The sequence below is a fragment of the Neovison vison genome, chromosome 6, assembly GCF_020171115.1.
Source record: "Neovison vison isolate M4711 chromosome 6, ASM_NN_V1, whole genome shotgun sequence".
In the NCBI taxonomy this organism is placed as follows: Eukaryota; Metazoa; Chordata; class Mammalia; order Carnivora; family Mustelidae; genus Neogale; species Neogale vison.
Genome location: NC_058096.1, coordinates 118,861,168 through 118,886,350, shown reverse-complemented (window position 1 = coordinate 118,886,350; position 25,183 = coordinate 118,861,168). Strand labels below are relative to the sequence as shown.

General features: G+C 35.1%; 1 protein-coding gene across 7 annotated transcripts in view; it reads right to left on the bottom strand.

The window, feature by feature from the left end:
* Positions 1-25,183, bottom strand: part of LRCH3 (leucine rich repeats and calponin homology domain containing 3) — a 120,592-nt gene that overhangs the window by 49,916 nt on the left and 45,493 nt on the right. For all 7 annotated transcript variants that reach the window (XM_044252122.1, XM_044252125.1, XM_044252127.1 and 4 more), the window contains exons 2-6: positions 18,110-18,254; positions 16,042-16,168; positions 12,646-12,751; positions 8,461-8,597; positions 7,067-7,176 (exon numbers count right to left, since the gene is read on the bottom strand). In XM_044252122.1, the coding sequence (XP_044108057.1) occupies positions 7,067-7,176; positions 8,461-8,597; positions 12,646-12,751; positions 16,042-16,168; positions 18,110-18,254 (625 nt within the window). The remainder of the gene's footprint in view (positions 1-7,066; positions 7,177-8,460; positions 8,598-12,645; positions 12,752-16,041; positions 16,169-18,109; positions 18,255-25,183) is intronic.

The window sequence follows — 25,183 nt, the reverse complement described above, 5'->3', positions numbered from 1 at the left end:
GTACCATTTTGCACTCACACCAGCAATGTATCTGAGTTCCAGCTGCCAACACTTGTGTTGTCAGTCGTTCCTCTCAGCTCTTCTGGTGAGCGAAAAGTGGCATCTCACTGTTGTTTTAATTAGTATTTTTCTGATGACTGATGATATTGAGTCTAATTTTGTGTGGGTTGTTGGCCATTCATTTATCTTCTTTTTGTGAAAGGTCCATTCTTTTGCCCATTTCTAAATATACCAGTAATCTCAAAAATAGTCTGCTAAAAAGTCAGCCACAAAACACTACATAATGTTTGATTTCATTTATATGAAACTCTAAAAGAGTAAAACTGTACTGATTGAGAGCAGATCAGTAGCTGCCTGGGGCTGAGTGAAGGGGAAAGGACTTATCTACTGTAAAGGGGCCCACAGATGATGGAAATGATAGCTGTCTTGATAGTGTTGGTAGTCTCATGACAGCATCATTTACCAAAATACACTGAACTGCACACTTAATAGATAAATGTTATGATTTGTACATTATATCTCAATAAAGCTGTTTAAAAATCTTCAAATTCTCTTGTCAAAGGGGATGTGCCATTTTACAATTTTGCAAGCAGTGTATGAGAGCACTCATTGCTCCACACCCCCACTAAACATCTGGTGTTGTCAGTTTTTAGTCATTCTAGTAGGACTGTAATAAAGTCTTGTGCCTTAATTTACATTTCCATGATGATTAATGATACTGAGCACTTTTCTGGGTGCTTATTAGTCATTTGTATATCTTTGTTAAATATCTAATCAAGTCTTTTGTCCAATTTTTAATTGGGTTGTTTGTCTTTTTAGCATTAAGTTGCAGATACCCTTTATAGTTTGGATATAAGTCCTCTGTCATATGTATGTGTCATATACATATATTGCAAAATTTTCTCCCAGTTTGTGGTTTGTGTACTCATTTTCTTAGTATTTTCTTTCATGAGGATACACTTTTCATTTTGCTGAACTCTAATTTATCATTTTTTTTAATGGTTATTGCTTTCTGTATCCTCAGAAATCACTGCCTATCCCATGTCACAATGATATTCTTTTACACTTTCTTTGAAAAGTTTTATAGCTGTAGTTTTTGCTTATTCTTAAACATACTTTTAAAAGTTAGATGAATTAGAAATCTAAAACACAACAGGCTTATTTTTAAAAAATGGTCTATTAGCATTTTATTTTATAAGCATGGGGTTGAAAAGCAATTTTCAAAAGTACAAATTTAAAATTATGTTCTTCTGGTACTGAATTTTGTATTCCGCATATTCTTACATAGTTCAAAAACCTTAATTTTTTTAAAAGGAGGTTAACCATTTCTACTCACATGCCTTTATATAAATGAAAGCTTTATGTCAACTAAAAACAAAACAAAAAAACCCTATGTGAACAAAAGACAGTCTTTGTAACATCACTTTACGGATAAAGATTCTACTTTTAATGTAGTAATTAATATATACATCTATTTGTCCAATGTACTAAATATGCTCTGATTATGAAGATCCAAAAATACAGGTACCTTCTGGTTATCTTCCTCATTTTTCCACCCTCCCCCATTGAGATAATTTAGCAAAAGAAAGTCTCTTAGCAGAATTCTAAAATTATTTTTCTAGCAGTGTCTGGATGGCTCAGTTGGAAGAACATGTGACTCTTGATCTCAGGGTCATGAGTCTGAGCCCCATGTTGGATGTAGAGATTACTTAAAAACAAACAAACAAAAATTTACTTTTCTAAAAGAAAGTAGTTAATTTCTCCCTACTTTTTACTTTGGAAAAATTCGTATCTATACAAGAGTTAGGAGAGCAATACAATGAATATCCATTTGCCCTTCATCTATATTTCCTAATTGTTAGTAGTGAAGTAAAATGTCTTATTTATAGCGTCTATGTGATAGGTCTGCTTTTATGCTTATTTTAGAGTCCAGATCTTTCACATAGGTACTATATATGTTTTATCATAGCAAAGGCAGGCCGAGGTACCCAATTTTAAAAGCTTTCTAATGAAATTATACATTAAGCCACACTTAAAATTCTGCAGCTGCGAAAAGATGTATGTATATTTCAAGATTTACTGAAAAGTATTTTAAAATATTATGTGTTTTTTCCAAGTAAAGATTTTCCAATTTCTAGAGGACACTGTTCTATATAACAATTATTCTATCAAGTGGCCGACTGAGATAAGCCTCAATTTACTGCAGTATTTTTCAAGTGGGTAACATAAACAGAATTAATAGAATCTCTGCATTAGCTATCATTTCATTTATCTCCTTTATTTGTTACTTTTAGCTTCTCCACATACTCTTATTCAGAGTTTAAACTGATAAGATTAAAATGGGATATGCAGGTTTACAAATCCCTGAATTTGCTCAGGGTTTTCTTGGTTTTAGAACTTGAAGTCCTGTGTCCCAGAAAAACCCTTAGTCACAAGCAAATCAGGACAGAGGTCACCCAATGAATAAATGTGGCCCTCAGGAGGCCTGGCAGAGTTCTGCCAGCCAGGCTCCAGCTATGCCCTATCTGAAAGTCCAAACTCCTTAATAAACTACCTAGCATAACATGGACTCAGATGTGTAAGTGCCTTTTCTGTAGCAGGAACTTGCACTGCAAGTCAGTCAGTAGAGTACAGTGAGGAGCATAAAACATGGCTATTTTCATGGTTTAACAGATCTGGACCGATGACATGGCACCATCATTTACTAGCTTTGTGACGTCAATTAACTTGCTTAACTTCTCTCAACTTGTTTCCTTGTAAGTTAAAGGAAAAAAAAAAAAGATTAGTAACACCTACCTCACAGATTTGCTATAAAGACTGAGAAAATACAGGCTACGGATTTCCACAAATACTATTACAAAGGACTAAATAAAACTCATTATTATTGTTTCTATAAAAAATGTACCCTAAAGAGAGCATTTGCCGTTACAACAAGTCACTATATCTGCTTCATTTAGTTTACCAAACATTTAGTTCACCAAATGTTGGGTTTAGTTCACCAAACATTTACCAAATGTCACACAGTATTCTAGACGCTAAGAATAAAAATATGAGTAAAGGATGATCATTGCTTTCACAGGCTCGAGCTTGCTGGAGAGAATTAATTCTGTTACTCAGATTGCAGAAGCAGGGCTTTTCTTACTAGTGGCTTAGTCTTTCCTCAGATTTGGTTCACTGCCACACTACCATACATGAATATATTTAGTCTGTAATATATAGCCAGTCAGCAAAAAAGCATAGGTCATTACAGATGACTACTGAAAAACAGATGTCCACGGTGTAAAACTTAAAAGTTATCACAAAAGTGCAACTTGCTAAAGGAGTTAGAAACATATCTAGAAATAAATAAAACATTTGTGACCTTTATAAAATAAGGAAGACTGGTTGTAGTTTATTTATTATGCAAAAGTCATTAGGAAGTTACATGTAAGGAATGAAAGAAAGTACCACCTAATTTGCACTGAACACCTGAAGAGCTACAGGATTAAGAAAAATTCTCTTTAGCCAAGACAGGACTCTTAGGACTAAACTGGTTCTAGATCACCACGGATAGCTAGAAACTATAAAGCCTAATATTTACATAGGACTTTATGGTCAGCCAAGCATTTTCAGAAACAAGTCATTCAATCCTATAACTACTGTTAGGTTATAACTGGGGTAAATAAAGATCATGTTGAAGAAACTGAAGTCCAGAGAGGTTAAATGGACTGCCCAATAGTACAGAGAGTCTCACTCCATGGTGGCATTTTGAATAAAGATACTGCTAACTATAGTGCAATTTCATGAATCAGTATCTCAGTAAAAAAGACATGAAGGTACAATATACCATTCACCACTGCATGAGGAGTTGAAGGAAATGTTTTATTTGTATTATATATAAAAATATTATCTAGCACATTCTGAAACAATTACAAATAATATAACTCCAAAAAAATGGGAAATACAGAATACAGATTAATCTAGTAAGCACGGTGAGGTATTACTATAGGGACTGAAAGACATCAGATCTATAATTACTAATTCCTCTGGAGAGATACAACATGTTTATGCTATTTAGACTTTCCTTTTAGGATATACTTCTCCACGGATTCAAGCCTTTTTGTCTTAGGAAATACACATGTCTCTTACCAGGCTATTTTGAGAAGTTTTATGTTTTTCAAGTATTGTGATGAGGATTTCTATATTAAAAAAAAATTAGGCCAAGACCAATTACTTCTCAAGACTAAGGAGAGCATGACAGAAAAAAAAAACAGGCTCTGCAATTAGCACCACTGGCCTTAATCAAAGCTCATTATCCAAATACGGGCTAGGGCTTCCTCTTTAGTCTTTGGACATACCCTCACATACATGTCCCCAGAAGTCTTCATGAAATGACGGACACTCAAATCTCAAAGGCCGCATTGGCAGTTTGTGTTCCTACTCCTCTATTTCAGGAGAGGAAAACATTTTCTTAACAAAGATGATTAACTCCAAGGGGAAAAGTCAATTAGTGTATATGTAAAATAAAAGCTACCTTTTTTTTTTTTTAAAGGTTTTATTTATGTATTTGACAGACAGAGAGAGAAAGTACAAGCAAAGGAAAAGCAGGCAGAGGGAGAAGCAGGGACCATGCTGAGCAAGGAGCCCAATGCAGGACTTGATCCCAGGACCTGAGCCGAAGGCAGACCCTTAACCAACCGAGCCACCCAAGTGTCCCTATGTTTATTTGCTGTACATTTTTCAAGAGCACAGGACTAGAACACATTTAATGAAAATTTTGAATAGAAAAAAACAAAATTTTTTCAACAAATAAGACAACAGTTCTATATTATAAGCCATTTACCAAGGTAAGGGGAAAAAGACTTGTAGAAAGAAAAGGATATAATGAATAGAGAAAATTTAAAAATTCTTGGCAATATAATGGTCTGGATCCCTTCAAATTCTCTCCACTGTCAAAGTCCATTCTCCAACAGAGGCCTAGAACTAGCACAGAGTATACCAGAGCTAATCCCTACCATCTGTCAAAACCTTTTATTTCTTAACCTTAAACATCACATACCTGCTTTTAGTCTTTTCAGAATTAAAAAAGTATTAGAACTGAGATATTCTTGTAGGAATCCTTTATGGTATGTATAACATTGGTTAATTTCTCCTTGTGTATTTGTATGAATACACTAAAACTTGTATTACTGTATGCTTAAACCACCAGATTAGAACTAGTATTTTAAACATCCTTCATTCTGTCTATGAAACTTTTCAATCTAATAGACAGACCAAAAAACCCCCAGAATGTCATTACAAAGTTGTTCTGATAACTTTTAAGCAGAGGAAAGTTAGGAGGTAAATAACATTTGTGTGACCAAACTCACTGTTTATTCCTTTAATAAATACTTGTTGAGTATCTACTGTGTATGCCAAACATTCAGCTGAACTAAGGGATACAGTGGTGAAGAAAATGGTCTGTGGCAAAGGGCAGAAGTCAAGTTCTTTTGGAGTAATACTTAATTTTCTTGGTTCTGGGGGCACCTGGGTGGGGTGGCTCAGTCAGTTACACATCTGACTTTGGCTCAGGTCATGATCCCGGAGTCGTAGGATGGAACCCTGTGTTGGGCTCCCTGCTCAGTGGAGAGCCTGCTTCTCCCTCTGCCTGCCCCCCCACTCCAGCTTGTGCTCGTTTTCTCACTCATTTTTCTCTAATAAATAAAATCTTTAAGGAAAAAAAAAAAAAGGTTCTGTATTTTCAGACAGCTTGAAATTACTCCTTTATACCATAAGCACTTATTTAATTCTAACAATTTCTGATGAAAACAATTTAAACTAAATTTAAAATTTAAACATAATGCACATTTCCCTTTATTGGAAATGATATATCTAACATACCTTAGCATTTACATGGTGAGCATCAATTATGGTACTATGCTCTAACATGGCAGTAACTTAAAATATTACTGAAATATGGAAGGTTCTTTGCATATATGCCTAATGGCATCAAGGCACTGTTTTTAGAGTGTTACTGCTTTTAAACATCTTGTTAAAATTATGAAATATGTCATACAGATAAAAAATGAATAAAACAGGCATAGCTTTTAAAACATTATGAGATATTAATACCTTTAAAGCCCCCTTATGCATCTCTCAGACTGAATCTTCCTTCCTCTCAGAGTTAACCACTAACTTGAATTTTTTGATATGTGTCTGCTTTTTATAGTTTTATTTTTCCTTTCAAATTATTATTTGTGCTTTTAATATGTCTGCTTTTAGAAACTCTACCTAAAGAGAAATCTGTTGATCTGTTTTAGACTAGAATACTGAGAAGCAAGCTCATTAGGACTGTGCTCTTACGTAAAATGTGACAGGTTTGAAGAGAAGGCCAGAAGGGTTCTCTTTTGAATAAGGCCTATATGCATTATGGCACCTTCACTGAGACATCTATTTTGTCTGTTAAAAGGCCTTTTGAATTTATTTACTGCTGCTTAAGATTGTTCCAGATGGATGGGAATGCCAAAGAGATAACCCTGTAATTCAAGTGTTATATAGCTGAAGGATTCATCAACTAAAAGATCCTGAAGTGACATTAATGGTCATCAAATCCAACCTCTCCACTCCCTAAAGAAAAAATGAACCCCCAAAAGTTTGAGTGACGTGTTTTAAGTCACAGAATTAACACAGAATTAAAAAAGAGCCAAGGTTGGCATTCAAGTCACTGAGACTTCAAGTAGGTTTTCAAGTAGGGACCCCTCAGCAGGTATTTGGCAATGTCTGGAGTCATTTTTGTTTGTCACACTGGGAAGGTGCTACAGAAGCCAGGAATACTGATAAACATCTTCTGATGTACAAGACAGCTTCCCAAAACAGAGTTATCTTGCCCAAAATATCAACAGGTGTGAGGTGGAGAAACCCTAACTTAGAACTACACTTTGTCAGATATCTGTAATCAACTGTTTACTTAATACAAACATTCTGAGAAAAGCAGTGTCAAAATAGGTTATTTCTCTTTAGTTAAAAATTCAGGCAGATTTAAGGGTCCAGTTTGACTCCCTATAAGATGGACTACATTAAATAAAAAAAAAAAATAAAATATACTCACCAGGAGCCAAAACCCAAGGGTCTCCTATCATAATCTGGCAGATCTGGAGCAATCTTACATGCTTGTATGTTCAGGTACTTAAATATGTGAATTTTGCCTTTAATACATATCTAAAAAAAGTAACATATACACACAACCAAATTATTACTCATCCGAAATGTAGGTGTTCCCTGTTAACAATCACAATCAGCTTTTTATTTATTATATATTAGAAACAGCAGGCATTTCTATCAACTACATATAGCGATATTAGAAATCAAATACTCATTATAACATATTTTTAGTTATTCTATGTGTTTAAGTGATATAAATACAGATTTTTTGTTTTCTGGTCAAGAAAAGTTTTCAGTAACATATAAAATAAGTAACTTATGATTATAAACACTGAGAGAATACTAAATAAACTTATCATCCTGACTAGTTAGGCATAGTCAGGGATTTAAAGCATTGTACCCCACGGATTACACTGGTAACTTTTGCTTTTAGAAATTCAACAATCATGCACAATTATGTTTTGAATCCTACTTTCTGTAAGAGAGAAAAGCAGAATGATTAATTATTAAAATTCTATTTCTGTTGATGGAAGTCAAAATACAAATTCTTTAGGATTATGAGATCCTTCTATAGGAATGAAGGTTACTCATAAAGCTTTATAGTTGCCATCTAGAGGTCTGAACAAGACCATCATCAACTATAGAGTTCAAATGCTACAGTGAAAAATACAGGCTGGCACGTGCTGTGATGAGCAATGGGTGTTATATACAACGAATGAATCACTGAACACTGTATCAAAACTAATAATGTACTATATGTTGGCTAACTGAACGTAATAAAAGAATAAATTAAATTAAATTCAAAAATATACAGACTGGCAAATTTTTTCAGATCATGGGATGGCTGGAATCTATATGTAAAGTTACCTTATAATTATTATTAAATAGTTTCGTATCTGTCACTGATAAACAAATGACCAAATTAACTAAACGAGGAACTTAAGATTTTAGAAATAAAAAGGGACAAAAACAATGGTCAGAAGAAATGCACTGATAATCTTTAATTCTGAAAACCAAGTATTTTTACGTGTCTCTCATGTTTACATTGCCTACATGAAAATTTTACTAGAAAGAAATTAACTCAAATTATATTAGAGAAACTTCAAGAAGAACCCTTCAGCCTAAAAAAGTAAGTCAATTTAATGAAAGCCGAAACACTTCTGGAAATATTACCTGCCCTTCATCCCATTTATTCAGGGCTTCTAAAGAATACATATGTGTGTGAGTTTATTTTAAAAGAATTTCATTTCCAACAAAAAGATAAATGCATAGAACTTCAATTTGTAAATTCACCCTTTGTTGAAAAAGTTTCCAACATACTTCAGACCCACTAGAGTTTACCTGTGCGGGAGGAGACTGTAGTGGATTGTTATCTAGGGTGATTATCTGTAGGTGCCTGAGGTTCCGATAACAAACAGGGATTGCTGTTATTTTATTGCAGGAGAAGTCTAATCGTATCAATGGCAGTTCTGCCAGCTCTGCAGGGTGATAAGAAGGAAATGAACAATTCATGATATTTCAAAGCTAGACAATTTTTACAGGAGCTTCTAGTTAAATAATAACAAACTTAATGTACTTATCTCCTTTCCTAATAATGAACTGATATTGTAAAATGAAATCTAGTTGCTCACAGATGGGAATACTAGTGAAAAGCTCTCACAGAACTACAGAAACCAGAGGCCTGATACCACAGAAACGTAGGCATAACCAATGGATTAGATGATAGTGTGTACAAAGAACAAGTTAAATGCCTAAGAGTCCAATCTCAACTCATGCAGCACAACCTCTCTCCAATCACCACAGGGGTCAATAAGTTATTCTCTAGTGAAACTGAATCAAAAGCCTTTGAATTCAGGAATCTCAAGCACAGTGGAAAGTCAGGATGAGCTGCCAGTTGAAAACAGAGGATTTAAGAGGAAAACTACAGGGGCGCCTGGGTGGCTCAGTGGGTTAAGCCACTGCCTTCAGCTCAGGTCATGATCTTAGGGTCCTGGGATCGAGTCCCGCATCGGGCTCTCTGCTCAGCAGGGAGCCTGCTTCCCTCTCTCTCTCTACCTGCCTCTCCATCTACTTGTGATTTCTCTCTGTCAAATTAAAAAAAAAAAAAAAATTTAATAAAAAAAAAAAAAAAAAAGAGGAAGACTACGCAGTGAAGAGACCTCAGCACTTTCCTACCCAACCCCATCCCATCCTTAGCTCTTGAATGCCTGTAGTCATTCCCCTCTTATCTATGGGGGATATGTTTCAAAACCCCCAGCGATGCAGCAACTGCAGATAGTACCAAATCTGATATATACTATGATTTTTCCTAGACATACATACCTGTATACATATACATGATAAAGTTTAATTTATGAATTAGGTATGTTAAGAAATTAACAACAATAACTAATAATAAAATAGAACAATTACAATAGTGTAATAAAAATTACATGAATGTGGTCTCTCTGCTAGAAAAGGAGGGAGGAATTAGCCATAGGCACATAAAAAAACTAAGCAAACACAAAACAAAAAAAGATGAAAACAGCAACAAAAATAAGATGTAGAAAAAAGAAATAAAATCAGAGTATATCAACTGAATTGGCAGGGAACAACATTTATATAGTTGTAGTAACATAAACAATAATACTTGGATCAAAAGTTGTGATAAAACTACACTGGGAAGACAGTAGGAGGGAAGTAAAGCTATGATCGTGATAGTGTGTAAGAAAGTTAAACCATCGTCTATCAGATTCCCTGGATGGCTCAGTCAGTTAAGCATCTGCCTATGGCTCAAGTCATGATCCCAGGGTCCTGGTATTGAGCCCCACATCAGGCTCCCTGCTTAGCAGGAAGCCTGATTGTCCCTCTCCCTCAGCCTGCCGCTCTGCCTACTTCTGTGCATTCTCTCTCTCTAATAAATAAATACAATCTTAAAAAATAAAAATAAAAATAAAAATAAAAAAAATAAAGTCATCTACCATAACAGGAGCTGACATAAATAAATGTCAAGACTGATAAATCCAGTAAAGCTGTTAAAGCCCGCTATTTTGTCAGCAAATGCTAGTGGAAATAGTCAAAGGCAGAAAAGGTAAATGCTTCCAGACATTAAAACTGGGGAGGTGGAGGGATGCCTGGTGGCTTAGTTGGTTAAAGGTCCAACTCATGATTTCAGCTCAGGTCATGATCTCAGGGTCATGAGATCGAGTCATGTGGCAGCTCCACACTCAGCACTCAGCAGGGAGTCTGCTTGAGATTCTCTCTCTCTCTCTCTCTCTCCCTCCCTCTTCCCCTCCTCCATGTGCACGTGCAAGCACACTCTCTCTAATAAATAAAATCTTAAAAAACAACAACTGGGGGCGCCTGGGTGGCTCAGTGGGTTAGGCCGCTGCCTTCGGCTCAGGTTATGATCTCAGGGTCCTGGGATCGAGTCCCGCATCGGGCTCTCTGCTTGGCAGGGAGCCTGCTTCCCTCTCTCTCTCTCTCTGCCTGCCTCTCCATCTACTTGTGATTTCTCTCTGTCAAATAAATACATAAAAAATCTTTAAACAACAACAACAACAACAACAACAACTGGGGAGGGAGATGGTTGAGGCAGCAGAATGCTATTATTTTTTTTTTAAGATTTTATTTATTTATTTGACAGACAGAGATCACAAGTAGGCAGAGAGGCAGACAGAGAGGAGGAAGCAGGCTCCCTGCTGAGCAGAGAGCCCGATGCGGGGCTCAATCCCAGGACCCTGACATCATGACCTGAGCCGAAGGCAGTGGCTTAACCCACTGAGCCACCCAGGTGCCCCATGCCATTATTGATTTTGAGCTTTTTATACTCAACTTTCTGAATGATATATTTTTATACTATTTTATACTATATATATTTTTATATTATTTGACTTTCTGAGCAATATATTTGTGCCAGTTTCTCACTCTGGCACAAACTTTAAATTGTTACTTTATAACAATTAAAATTTAAAATCAAAATGGCAATAAGAGACATACATCTTACCTACCAAACCACCAATTAATGAACATGAACTCACACACTAACATATATAGCTACTGGAATAAAGCTTTCTTCCCATCTCAGTTTAGCTGAATATGCTGAGATTACAAGATAAGCTTTAAAGCCATTTAAAATTATATGTGTGACTCACCATTTTCTTGTAACATATATTTAAATTTTGATAGAGAAATCAATTAGATGATAAAACTATTAGACTGTAACTGTCATTTAAAACTCTGAATTTTCATTTTCACTAAAATCCCAATGTTTTCATTAATTGATTTTGTAGTAAGTCCATATTATTATATTAATAAGCCTTTAAAGATCAATCACCGTAAGTGGGTCCTGAGTAGAAGGGTAATCTTGGATAGAAATTTTGGGTTATGAGACTTATGGCATGATGTTGATCAGTTCTGCTGGGGGCCTTCATTCATATTCCTGAGGGGGTAAAAGTAGACCCAGAAGGAAATGAGGAAGGGCTCTAAAAATAAAAGGTGTAGAGGTTACTGAGTGAGTAAGATGAAAGTTATGCAGGATTTTGGCTAGTCTGACCGCACTAAGTGTATAAAAGTGGACTAAAAGGTCACTTACTGAGACAGTTTGACATCCAAAATGTCAAAGTCATACTTGTATGAACTAAAAATTTGTTAGAACTAAAAATCATACTGGATTAAACTGGTGTTAACATTTGGATTCCACAGTGAAGCAAAAGTTTCATTAGTTATTTCATTATTTACTATACAAGTCGATTTTCGTAGAACCTACAGCATCATAGTCATGAATATACCTTCTAAAGAACAAAGGTAAGGGAAAGTGGATGGGAGTACAGATGAAGTTTCCCGGAGCTGATCACTACTTTGGCTGGATATTCATTGCTCTCATCTACATATGAAATTTTCCATAATAAAATTAAAGAAATATATACTCTGATCTAAGTTCTCCCCATTTTTCATTTCTTTTTATGGCTTCTTTCATGAATTCATATTTTGAAGGATTGATAAATTATTCTTAATTTGTTTAATCGTTTTTATCATTTAGATACATATACCAGAGCCTATAGTAAGCCCAAGAGAACCAGCCTCCCAGTGCAGTCTCTCACTGCATTCATTATTCATTCTACACATCACCTCATTAACTAGCCACAACCATTAATTAGCCTCTATCTGAACATTTCCAGGGAAGATTAAGTTCAAGTTAAGTCTATTTTAAGTCAGTGCAAATTGCAGGAATATTTTTCATTACACTAAACTATTTCCTAATCAAAAACATGATCTATTTCTCCCAATAGTTGCAAGTACTAAAACTTTCAGGGACCCCACCTTGCATTATTAATTAATTCTGACACGATCTAAAAATACAATCACTGGTTAATAGCTATTGGAGTTTTTCACTGAAGACTCCAACTTTAAAATCTATAAAGTAGCTGAACTACTGTATCTCCAACGTTGCCTATAACTCGTATACATTTTTGTCTTGTACCTATCAGTCTGAGAGATCTTCAAAATAAAACAAGAAATAACAAAACAATTATTTCAGTTTCTTACCTTCAGGCAAACGTACTAAGTGGTTTCTTCTTACATTAAGGTCTCTCAAGGCCTCCAAATTACCAATTTGGGAAGGTATTGTTTGAATTTCATTGCAGCTCACATCCTATCTCAAAAAGATATAAGGTAAAGAGTTGTTCTAATATTACACATTTGTCCACTTTAAACCATGTGTAAAATGAGGTTTGATAAAGTAATACTATGATCTGTCTTAACTGTAAAAAAAAAAAAAAATTCTGTGTCCCCTTGTTAATTCTAAAACCGTAAAGGCCTCTGACTGATTTTACACACTTTACATGGATCTACACCAATTTTATAAGGCAGAACAAAAATTAAATGACACGATATGGACAGAAGGCCTAGGATCAAATCAAATGAAAATTCTAGTGAAAAGGTAAATTAGAAAAAAGTATATCAACAGATCTATTTAGGGCAATATTTTATATGTGTTTTAATGAAATTAGAAGAAAAAAACAAAATAATAATAAAAATTATAATGATAAAATTAATTGAAAGGAACTCCTATTTTCAAAATACCAGCTCACCTGCTCAAGAATGTAAAATAAAAATGCACTGAAGAGGGGCATGTGGGTGGCTCAGTTGGGTGAGCAATTGCCTTTGGCTTAGGTCATGATCCTGGAGTCCTGAGATTGAGTCCCCCATCAGTCTCCCTGCTCAGCAGGGAATCTGCTTCTCCCTCTGCCCCTTTCCCTCTCATGCTCCTTCTTTCTCAAATAAATAAATAAAATCTTTAAAAAAATGCATTGAAGACAGCTCAAAAAATTCTTTATCAAACTGAAAGTGAGGGAAAAAAATACTGAAGTACACAAAACTCATAGGCCATGGAAAAAATAGGCACTGCTCTATTGGCATCTGATCAAGCTGGTACCAACACAAGTATTATGTGGGCCTTCTGGTATATTGGTCAACATCTTGATGCCACTAGTTCTGAGAAGAGGCTGACTAGAGATTCCAAGACTGACAAATTCAGAATTCCCTAATTCTGAGACCAGCCAGAAAAATGTATAGCATTTTTCCATGTATAACAGCAGGAAGTTGTCTAGGTTAATAAAAGCTCCAAGATGCCACATTAACACTTAGAACTCCTTTAGAATATGAGTAAAAAGACAATATTAATAGACTTACTATTTGAAAAGACCACTTACCAAAACTTCAATAATCTTCAAACATTATTTTTATATTTTCCCATAATACTCTTAGAGAAAATATTACTTTACTTTTCCTACCAATTAATGACTGAAGTAGAATCAGTAGCTATACTTTTTAGTCCAATGCTCTGGGCATCAAAGTTAAAAGGAAGAGAAGTTGAAAGGATAGGGAAAACTAAACCTGAGCCAGAAGGTAATAGTAATTTATAATATTTCTCTTGGAAAATGTATATCTTGAAAGACTGAAGTTTACTTTCACTTAAAAATGAAGGGAAGGGTGGCTCAATCAGTTAAGCCTCTGCCTTCAGCCCCGCATGGGACTCCCCACTTAGTGGGAAGTCTGCTTGTCCCTCTGCTTCTGCCCTTCCCCCTGATTGTGCTTTCTCTCACTCTCTTGCTCTAATAAATGGATAAAATCTTTAAGGAAAAAACCAAAAAACAAAAAACGAAGAGAAATAGCGGCACCTGGCTGGCTCAGCTGGAGAAGTATGTGACTTTTGATCTTGGGGTCTTTAGTTTAAGCCTCATGTTGGCTATAGAGACTACTTAAATAAATAAACTTTAAAAAAAAAAAAGGGAAATAAAGGAAAAAAGCAATAAGGATGTTGTGAAAACATGTTTTATCAAGTAGAAATCAGGAGCTTTGGGATTATTAATTCTCACTCTGGGGCGCCTGGGTGGCTCAGCTGGTTAAGCGACTGCCTTCGACTCAGGTCATGATCCTGGAGTCCCTGGATCAAGTCCTGCATCGGGTTCCCTGCTTGGCAGAGAGTCTGCTTCTCTCTCTGACCCTCCCTCTTCTTATGTTCTCTCTCTCTCTCTCAAATAAAAAAATAATAATAATTCTCACTCTGGCACAAACTATACAACTGAGGGTATCAATTTACCTCTTCTGTAGAAAGCTAAAAGCTCCTTCTACAAGATATAGCTTAGGTATTTAGGATTCAATAAGCAGATACAGAAAGTTCTGGTTTGAAAAATCAGAATCTGAATCACAAGCAAAATTTACTGTTAGTTCATGTTAATAACCCAAGCTCTGAAGAAATGTCAACAAACCTGTATTTTGGACTTTATTTCCTAGATCTTATTGTCTCTAAATAAATAGTCTAAATACTCCAGATTTAATATATTTGTGTATTTTTACATGTGACCTTTTATATTTATAATCCACCCGAAAAAAAGAGACAGCTAATGTGTGGTCCAGTTAAATTACATGTGCATTTTTTGTTTATGATGTATATCTTTGTTAATAAACCTACATGAAACTATCCTTCCAAATCTCAATGGATAAAATTGTATTTGAGCATTTCAGAAATACAAACATGGGTTCTGAAGTTAAGGTAGGTTGATTTCAAATTCTATTTCAGTTATGGAACCTTGGGCAAATTATCTAAGTGCTACTTTCCTCGGCTTTAATATGATAATTATAATACTTAATTCATAATGTTACTGTGGTGTTTAACTGGAAAAGTTCCATTCCCATGCCCAGAACATAAGTACTAAAGAGTAACAAGGAGTAGTAAATGAAAGTCAAGCTTCTCAGAAACTATAAGGCAGTAAAGAATAGCTTACTTTATGGAAGGAGAGGGGTGCTAGAGATAGCACGTAAGACAAAAAAAATAAGCCTGATCTTTGTAGTGCCTGTTTCCCTGTAGGGGCTAACCAAAAATCAGAACACTGACACTATTAAGATTTGGAAAAATTCTGGGGCGCCTGGGTGGCTCAGTGGATTAAGCCGCTGCCTTCGGCTCAGGTCATGATCTCAGGGTCCTGGGATCGAGCCCCGCATCGGGCTCTTTGCTTGGCGGGAGCCTGCTTCTCTCTCTCTCTCTGCCTGACTCACCGCCTGCTTGTGATCTCTCTCTCTCTGTCAAATAAATAAATAAAATCTTTAAAAAAAAAAAAAAAAAAAGATTTGGAAAAATTCAAATGCATGATTAACTTATATCTCAAAAGTTTAGTAACGTGGAAATCAATGAATACTGGTTAAAATTTAATTCTAATGACTTTCTCCCAGTCCACGTGGGCCTATTAGACTTGCACTTTAAGTACTTTAACTCTGTCCTGAAGCACTTCAGTACTGATCAACCAGCAAAACTTCACTATTCATACCTGAAGAAAACTAAACAACACACCTTAATAATGGGTCTTTATCACATGACAGATTATGGTATGACTATGGATATACATACATGTGGGACAGTGAAAAAGTAAAACATTAACTTACAAGTTCTGTTAAATGTCTGAGATGTCCAATTTCCTCTGGAAGTGACACCAATTTGTTATTACTAGCAATTAAGACTTTCAGTGGTAAATTACACAAGTGCACTGGTAACGTTGACAGTTGGTTCCGACTAAATGGATAAATAGGAAAAGAGAGGAGTAAGAACCCACCACTCAAGAAAGAAATTTCCATCTTTCCTATTCTACACTCAGTAAAGTGACAAACCTAAGTCTTGGAAGGAACAAACAGGATATCAGATTTGGATTCTGGCCTCCATTTCCTCACGTATCACCTTTGTGATTTTAAGCACAGCATTATTCATTTTTTACACAGATTCCTCATATATAAATTGAGGATCTTGATAACTCTTCTACCTATCCTACAGGACACTGTACCATAAAATTCCTTTGTAAATAATGATGTGCTATATAAACACAGCATATATTATTTATTTAAATTACTGTTATGAATGATAAAGTGATTTAAAAATACAGTAGATGACTGTTATCCTCTCCTGTCTTCCAAACAAGAGTTATAAACATAAAAGTAGTTGTATCTACTCCCTCACCATTACATACATTATAATCAAATGCATATAAATGATCCAAATATAGTTCTATGGAAAACAAGTGACAGGCTGTGATTTCAAATATGTCACACCAGCTGAAGTATAGGTATATAAATGTTTTATGGGGGACTTGGGTGGCTCAGTTGGTTAAGCAACTGCCTTCGGCCCAGGTCATGATCTGGGAGTCCCAGGATCGAGTTCCACACTGGGCTCCCAGCTCCAAGCGGAATCCGCTTCTCCCTCTGACCCTCTCCCCTCTCATGCTCTCTCTCAGTCTTTCTCTCAAATAAATAAATAAAATCTTAAAAAAAAAATCTTTTATATATATAAAAATATGTGAAATCAGTACTGAAAATACACATCTATCATTAGGATAAAAATAAGTTAAAATTTTACTTATATAGATTTAACCTTTTCATCTCTAGGGTCAGTTCACCCCATTTCCAAGACCTTTTGCTGATTTGACTAATATAGATCACGAGCCTTTAAAACTTTTTCAATCAGTCATTCTATTCCGGGATGCCTGGGTGCCTCAGTCAGTTAGCATCTGCCTTTGGCTCAGATCACGATCCTGGGGCCGTGGGATCAAGTGCAGGGAGCCTGCTTCTCCCTCTCCTCCCCACTTATGCTCTCTCACTATCTCTGTCGCTGTCTTTCTCTCAAATAAAATCTTAGTAATAATAATAATATTGAAACAATTCTATTCCTAGACATTTATCTTAAGGAAAGAGAAAGATAAACATTTACATACAAGAGTCTCTGCCAGTATTACTTTTATCATGGCAAAAACCTGAAATAAACTAAATATCTGAGAGAGAAAATGAGTTTTAGAAGTATATAAACTATAGAATAAAATCTTCACATACAAAAATACTTCCAAAGAGTATATCATGCCAAGGGGAAAAATCTCATTTAGAAATTTGATTGAAAGCCTAGAGAAAAAGGAAAACATCACCTATAATTATAACTCAGATACAACATTTTGATGAATTTTCTTCATACTTTTCTACATTTGCTCATTTTTTCCAGTGAATATAACTTTTATAACCAAAAAAAATAGTGAAAGAAGTATTCCAAGAAATGAAAAAATAGAAAGGAGTTAAATAAATGCATTCACACATTCAGAACTTAGTACACAAAAATGCAAAATCACAACAATGAAAGTACTTTCAGATCTATTCTCATTTGAGAAAGCTTATTTGAAAATGTAATTGAAGAATCACTACAAGACTACTGTAAGCCTATCAGGCCAATGACCCTTACAGTTTGTTAATTATTGCAAAGCTAAAGGCCAAGGGAGAAAACTAGAAGCACATAGGAAATATTGTTAATTCAGCCTAAGAATGAATATGAATAGATAATGTAAATATGAATAGATAATGTAAATTTCAGTGATACTGCAGATATGAATAGATAATATAAATTTCAGTGAAAGGGAAGAGAGAACTGAAAATACCATATAAAACTAAAAATTAAAAAAAAAGAAAGAAACAGCATCCTTACCTAATATTTAAGAATGTTAGAGCTTGTAGGTTTAGAATTGCCTCTGGTATATACCGAATACAATTTTGGTATAAGTTGAGATTCTCGAGAGAAACAAAATGACATGCTTCTATGGGAATCTCTGAGAGACGATTTCGTGACAGATCTGAAAGAAAAAATAAATTAAGTTTTAAGGTCAAACATTAGAACTTATTTTACCAAAATGTTAGATAAATAAGCAGGTTTCATGACTGTCTGAATTCCCAAGAGTTTCCATTGTGAAGAATGGTCTAGAGTAAACATTCAAATATTTATTATTCAACTGAAAAAAACATTTTAACATACTCCTCTCCATCTTTTTGCTGGGAAATACTTATTCCTTCTCTGAGTACCCACATATACTTAAAAAATAAAACCAGTATTTTTTGTAAGTAACACAAATTCTAAGGCATATCTGTCTACAATTACACCAAAGATCATACTAAGTATCAAATATCCTAGGAAACAAATAGATCCTAAAAACCACCTTCCCAAAAGCATAGACAACATTCTGGGATTTTAAACAAAACAAAACTTAAAAAAAAAAAAAAAAACTGCCCCCCCCTTAAGGTTTTTTTTATTTATTCATTTGAGAGCGACAGAGAACAAGCAAGAGCATGAGTAAAGGAGATGGTCAGAGGGAGAGGGAAAAGCACACTCCCTGCTAAGCTGGGTGCCTGACATGGGCCTCAAACCCAGGAACCCTGGATCATGATCTGAGCTGAAGGCAGATGGTTAACTGACTGAGCGATCCAGGTGCCCCTTTATACTGCCCCTTTCTTTATCGTCAAAGATTATCAGGGTCATGTCAAAAGGAGTCAGGAACCATTCTACTTCTAGGCCAAAGATGAGAAAAATCTCAGCTTCAATGGAGACAATAACTGCAAAGGACTCCAATGTATCACATACGTTGAATTATATTAGTTTATAATGACATCTAGCCCTTTCCCCCAAAAGATGATAGAGAACCCATTCATTATCTCATAAACTGATAAAGTAAGGGGAAAACATTTAACTTGCCTTTCCTATATGAACTGTATCACTGAGTAACCAAACAGATGAAGTGTCTGTAAAAGTGTTCGCCTTATAAATAAAAAATGATAGAATGTCACCATTTTGCAACCTTCAATGAATTAATGGATCTAGAATTGAGTATTAACAGTTTTTTAATAATTTTTTTAAATTTTTAATTTATTTGACAGACAGAGATCACAAGAAGGCAGAGAGGCAGGCAGAGAGAGAGAGAGAGAGGAGGAAACAGGCTTCCTGCAGAGCAGAGAGCCCGATGCGAAGATTCAGTCCCGAGATCATGACCTGAGCTGAAGGCAGAGGCTTAACCCACTGAGCCACCCAGGCGCCCGTTTTTTTAAACAACAAGACAATCAGAAATTGTATGCCTCCCTCTGGAAGAATAGAAAATCACTTATGGTCTTGCCAGAGGGACAGAACCCACATCTACTGAAGCTTTTGCTAACTTTCAGGAAATGGAGAAGACAAAGGCATCTGCTGAAATAAAGTCACTCTATCATTATCCATTTAGATCTAGTTAAATATACTGTGAGATTCACTTGCTTACCACTGTTTTCTCTCTTCTTCTGCCCGATCTCAAAGTCTCTGTTGGCAATTATTGGTGAGAATCATTTACTGAGAACGTCTCCTAAATGGAGGACTTGAATTACTGTGTGTCCACAAATATCTTGCTTTCACCACAACATGTGAATAATACCTGCTTAGGTATAGGCACAGGTCCTTTCTTAGGAACCTGTAGATGTTATTTTACTACCGTCTAGCTTCCAGGATCACATGGAGTAGTCTGGCACATATACGATGATTTTTTCCTTAGTAAACAGCTTATTTTTCTTGTCTCCCCACCATCCTCAACAGTTTGGTCTGGAACTCAGCAGGCTCTTTCAGTTTTTCTTCAAACCAGAGACATGCTTGCCTAGTATAGCTTTAGTTACTGCACCTCCTCCATTTGTTCTCTCTCCTTTCATAGACACATTATATCTATATCTATATCTATATCTATATCTATACCCCCACTGATTACCCCATTTGGCTATACTCTTCTACTCAATGTATCAGACCAGGAATTTGAGTCTCACCAATAATCACCCTTTCCACAAGTTAATATATAAAAAAGCTCCCCGCTTTTTGTTTTCTTTTATCCTCTGATTAGAAGCATGTCTCTCTGTTTCTCTTGAAAATCTAAGATAATTTATTTTGTTCTGCCTGTTAAATCTGTCAATAGAACAGAAGTTTCTACTGTTCTATTTCACTGAAATCACTTGTTCCAGATGCAATCTTTGTTCATCCTGTCTCTGGCCGCTGGTGTTCCTTTAAGTGAACTGTTTTCGTTTGCCATTCATGGCTTGCATCATCGTGCTTCATCATCCTTCAAGCTGCTTGGAGTCCCTTGAAAGGCAGTTAACACCAAAATTGTAGAAGCAACCTCTACAATGGGATGGAAGTAAGCTTTTACTCAAGTGCAGAGTTCATTCTGAGGACTCAAAAATTTTGATAATTGCCCCACAGGCTTTTTGCCTCTTGTTTTCATTTGGATCACATTATATTCCCCAAACTCACATATTCCCTCTAGGCCCCTCCAGCCTACATGCCTCAGAGCTGTTTCATTCTCAAGTGATAGTTATAACTGAAGTTGGGAAACAGATCACTATCTTGCCAAAATGCCTCCCCATATTGTATTCATTAGGAAAAAGTTTTAATGCCCTAGTTAACAGAGACCATCAAATACTTAAGACTAAAAATTTCCTAAAAAATCGCATTATAAATAGTTTCTTTCATACTAAATGCAGTAAGAATTCTTTTTTTTTTATCAATTCCTATTTAAATTTTATTAATATAATTTTAAAAGTTGAAGAAATGAGGAGTGCCTGTTTGGCTCAGTTGGAGGAACATGTGACTCTTGATCTCGGGATCATGAGTTTGAGTCCCACATTGGGTGCAGAGATTATTTAAACAAATACATAAACTTTAAAAAAAGTTGAAGAAATTAAAGACATTAAATTCATTGCAAACTGCTCCTTATTTAAATTTAACCCTCCAAGATGACAGCTCCAGGCAACAGATTCAATTTAGGCAGGGATTACGCTGCCTAATTGATTTAAGCTTAAATTGAACCTTAACCATAATTTAAGCTCAGTCTGTTAAGCATCTGCCTTTGGCAGGTCCTGGCATCCAGCCCTGCATCAGGCTCCATGCTCAGCAGGAAATCTGCTGAGTCAGTTTCTACCTCCCTCCCCACTCAAGTGCTCTCTCTCAAATAAATAAATAAATAAATAAATAAATAAATCTTTAAATTACTTAAAATCCAGAAAAATGAAACAAATAACTTCCAACATTTTTTTATCCCCATGTTAAGCAGGGAAAAAATAACAGCAAGATATACACTAGGCTTAGACGCATTTCAATAAATGGTACTCCTTAATTTTTTAATATTTAGCAAATTTAAGATATAATCTATTTTTGAAACCAGAGTTTTGGATAAGGGTTCTTACAAATTCTTCCACTTAAATTGTATTTTTATTTCAATTTGAGAAGACAAGTAGCTACTTCCTTATGTTAACTAAGTAATTTTTTACAGGCTATAAATCTATGATCATATTACAGAAAATACTGCAAAGTGCTAACAGTTTATAAAAAATATTTTTTGTCACACTCCCTCAAGGAAGAAATAATTTTATAATCAAAGAAATGTGTTTTAAAAAGCCTTCATGGGTGCCTGGGTAGCTCAGTTGGTTAAGTATGACTCTTGGTTTCAGTTCAGGTCATGATCTCATGGGTTGTGAAATCCAGCTCAGCAAGGAGTCGGCTTCAAGATTCTCTCCCTCTGCCCTTACACCCACTTGTGTGCTCTCTCACTCTCTCTCTCAAATAAATAAATAAATTTTTTAAAAAGCCTTTAAGAAATAACCTTCAGTTTAAAAAACTATGGTATGTAGTATTCTTAAAACTCTTTTTCTGAAAAAAAAAAAAAAAAAAAAAAACCTCTTTTTCTGGTTATAAAAGCAATGATGCTAACTTCATATGGAGAGAAGACTGCATAAAACATATACGCATTCAAAGAAATAAAAATATTGCCAGTACCCTAGAAGCTCCAATGTAGCTGTTCCTGATCATAATCTTTTCCCTTGCCAAAAGAGAAACTAATCTACTGATTTTAGTGATAATCATTTCCTTGATAGTTTTAACACTTTATAATTTTTAGTACTAACTACCTATTGTTTTGGAGATCAGAAGTCAGAAATAAATCTCATTGGGTTAAAATAAAGGTGTGTTGGCAGGGCTACATTTCTTTTGGAGATTTAGGGGAGAATTTGTTTCCTTCTATTTTCATGTAAGGTGTATCATGCAATAGTTCCTTCATTTTCACTGTCTTCATAGTTCTCTTTTATATAAACATGCCACCGTTTATTTGCTTATCCTACTAATGATGAACACTTCAATTACACATTGATCTAGATGAATATCTAGGAGTGAAAATTCCATAATAAGATGTAGGGATCTTCAACTTCACAAGAGAATGACAAATGGTTTTCCAAAGTGGTTGCACCAATTTACACATCTACTAGCAGTGTGGAAGACTTCTTATGGTTTCACATCTTTTCCAATACTTGTTATTATGAGATGTCTTAATATGTTCATTTTGTTTTAAAGATTTTCATACAGTGGCATTTCATTGTGATTTTAATTTTCATTTCCTTTATTATTAATGAGGTTCTACAGTTTTCATTTGTTTATTGGCCATAGATTTCCTTTCTTATAAAGTCTTTTGATTTGTTGGAGATCTTTATAAATTCTGAATATGAATCTGGTATCAATTATATCTGCTGCAAATCTCTTCCCTCACTTTGTGGTTTGAAGTTCCACACTCTTTGTGGTATCTCTGATGACAGTCTTTAATACAGTAAAATGTCTTATTAATCTTTTCCTTTATGGTTAGTGGTTTTTACAGTTTTAAAGGAAAACCTTCCCTTAAGTTTATAAAAAGATAGATTCTTCTGAAAGTTTTATAGTTTGACCATCACATTTACCATACCAGGTATTGTTTTTCTAGTATGATATGAAGTTAGGAGGCCAATTTCAATTTTTCCTACAGGGATATCCATTTATCCCAGTGACCACTATTGAAAAGATCATCTTCCCTCCTATTATTTGCCAATAACACCTTTGTCATATACCAAGTATCTATATTTGTATGGGTCTACTTGAAGGCTAATACACTGCACTATTGTCAGTATTACTCAATCTTAATTACTATAGCAGGATAAGAATTCTTGCCATCTAGCAGAGTGATGTGTTCCTAAACTGCTAAGGTATTCCTACCTCATCATTCTTCAAGTATTTCTTGGCTTTCTAGGTCCTCTGCATCTCCTTTTAAACTTCAGAATGGGCTTAATTTCATGAAAACACTTGCTGGAGATTGCAGTGAGTCAAATATCAATTTGAGAAGAAATAACACCTTTACAATATTGAATTTTTCAATCCACGAACATCTCCACTAATTAATAAAAGACACCTTTAATTTACCTATTAATAAAGTTTAATAATTTTCCTCAGGAGGGCTTTACACATTGTTTACTTGCTTTATCCCCAGTTCTACTGAGATGATCATAAATTTTTATCTTTACTTATATTAATGTTTTATAAGTATATTAGATTAGAAATATTATCTAGTTTCCATTATGATTTCTGTCTTATTCTGTCAGAAATGTATTCTTTAATTTCTGAACATGTAAGGACACTCTAATTACCTTTTTGTTGATTTCTAACAACTTTATTATAGTAAAAGAATACTCTTGGGGCGCCTGGGTGGCTCAGTGGGTTAAAGCCTCTGCCTTCAGCTCAGGTCATGATCTCAGGGTCCTGGGATTGAGCCCTGCATCTGGCTCTCTGCTCAGTGGGGAGCCCGCTTCCTCCTCCTTCTGTCTGCCTCTCTGCCTTCTTGTAATCTCTGTCTGTCAAATAAATAAATAAAAATCTTAAAATGTTATGTTATTTCAATCCTTTGATATTTATCTGCATTTTCTTTATGGATCAGCATATGGTCCATTTTAATAAATATTCTGTGAGTCTGAAAAGACTCCTTATGTTATTTCAATCCTTTGATATTTATCTGCATTTTCTTTATGGATCAGCATATGGTCCACTTTAATAAATATTCTGTGTGAGTCTGAAAAGAATGTGTATTCTACATTTCTACATTGCACATAGTATTTTAGTTAGGTCTATTAGGTCCTATTTGTTTGACTGCATTGTTTAAGGCTCATCTTTACTTTTTTGGGGCAGTTTTTTTATATCAATTGCTGACAAAGGTATATTACAGTCTTCTGTTACTATTACTATTGCTATCTTGTCTATTTCTCTCTGTAATTCTTTAGCCTCTTCATTATATATTTTGGGATTTTGTTACTGTGTTCCTATGATATTTTAAATTATTGAATTTTTCTGATAAATCAAATTTTTATAATTAAGTTATTCTTTTTTTTTTTTTTAAAGATTTTTCTTTATTTATTTGTCAGAAAGAGAAACAGTGAAAAAGGGAACACAAGGAGGAAGAGTGGGAGAGGGAGAAGCAGGCTTCCCCACGAGCAGGGAACCTGATGTGGAGTTTGATCCCAGGACCCTGGGATCATGACCTGAGCCAAATATAGACACTTAACTGACTAAGCCATCCAGGTGCCCCTTTAAGTTACCTCTTTTATTTCTAGTATTGTTCTTTGCTTTGAAATTTCTTCATTTGGTTGGTTTGGTGGACTGATTTTAATGTGACTCCCATTAAAATCAGTCCCCCAAACCAACCTGTTCATGCCCTTGTATTACAACCCCTCTAACTGAGTATGGGTGGGACTTCATAAGTAGCCAATATACATTTGACCCTTGAACAATGTGGGTGAGTTAGGAGTGCCATCCCCCAACACAGCTGAAAACTGGGTATAACTTTTGACTCCCTCAAAACTGAACTACTAATACTCTACTGTTGATCAGAAGCCTTACCAACAGCAGAAACAGTCAATTAACATACACCTTGTATGT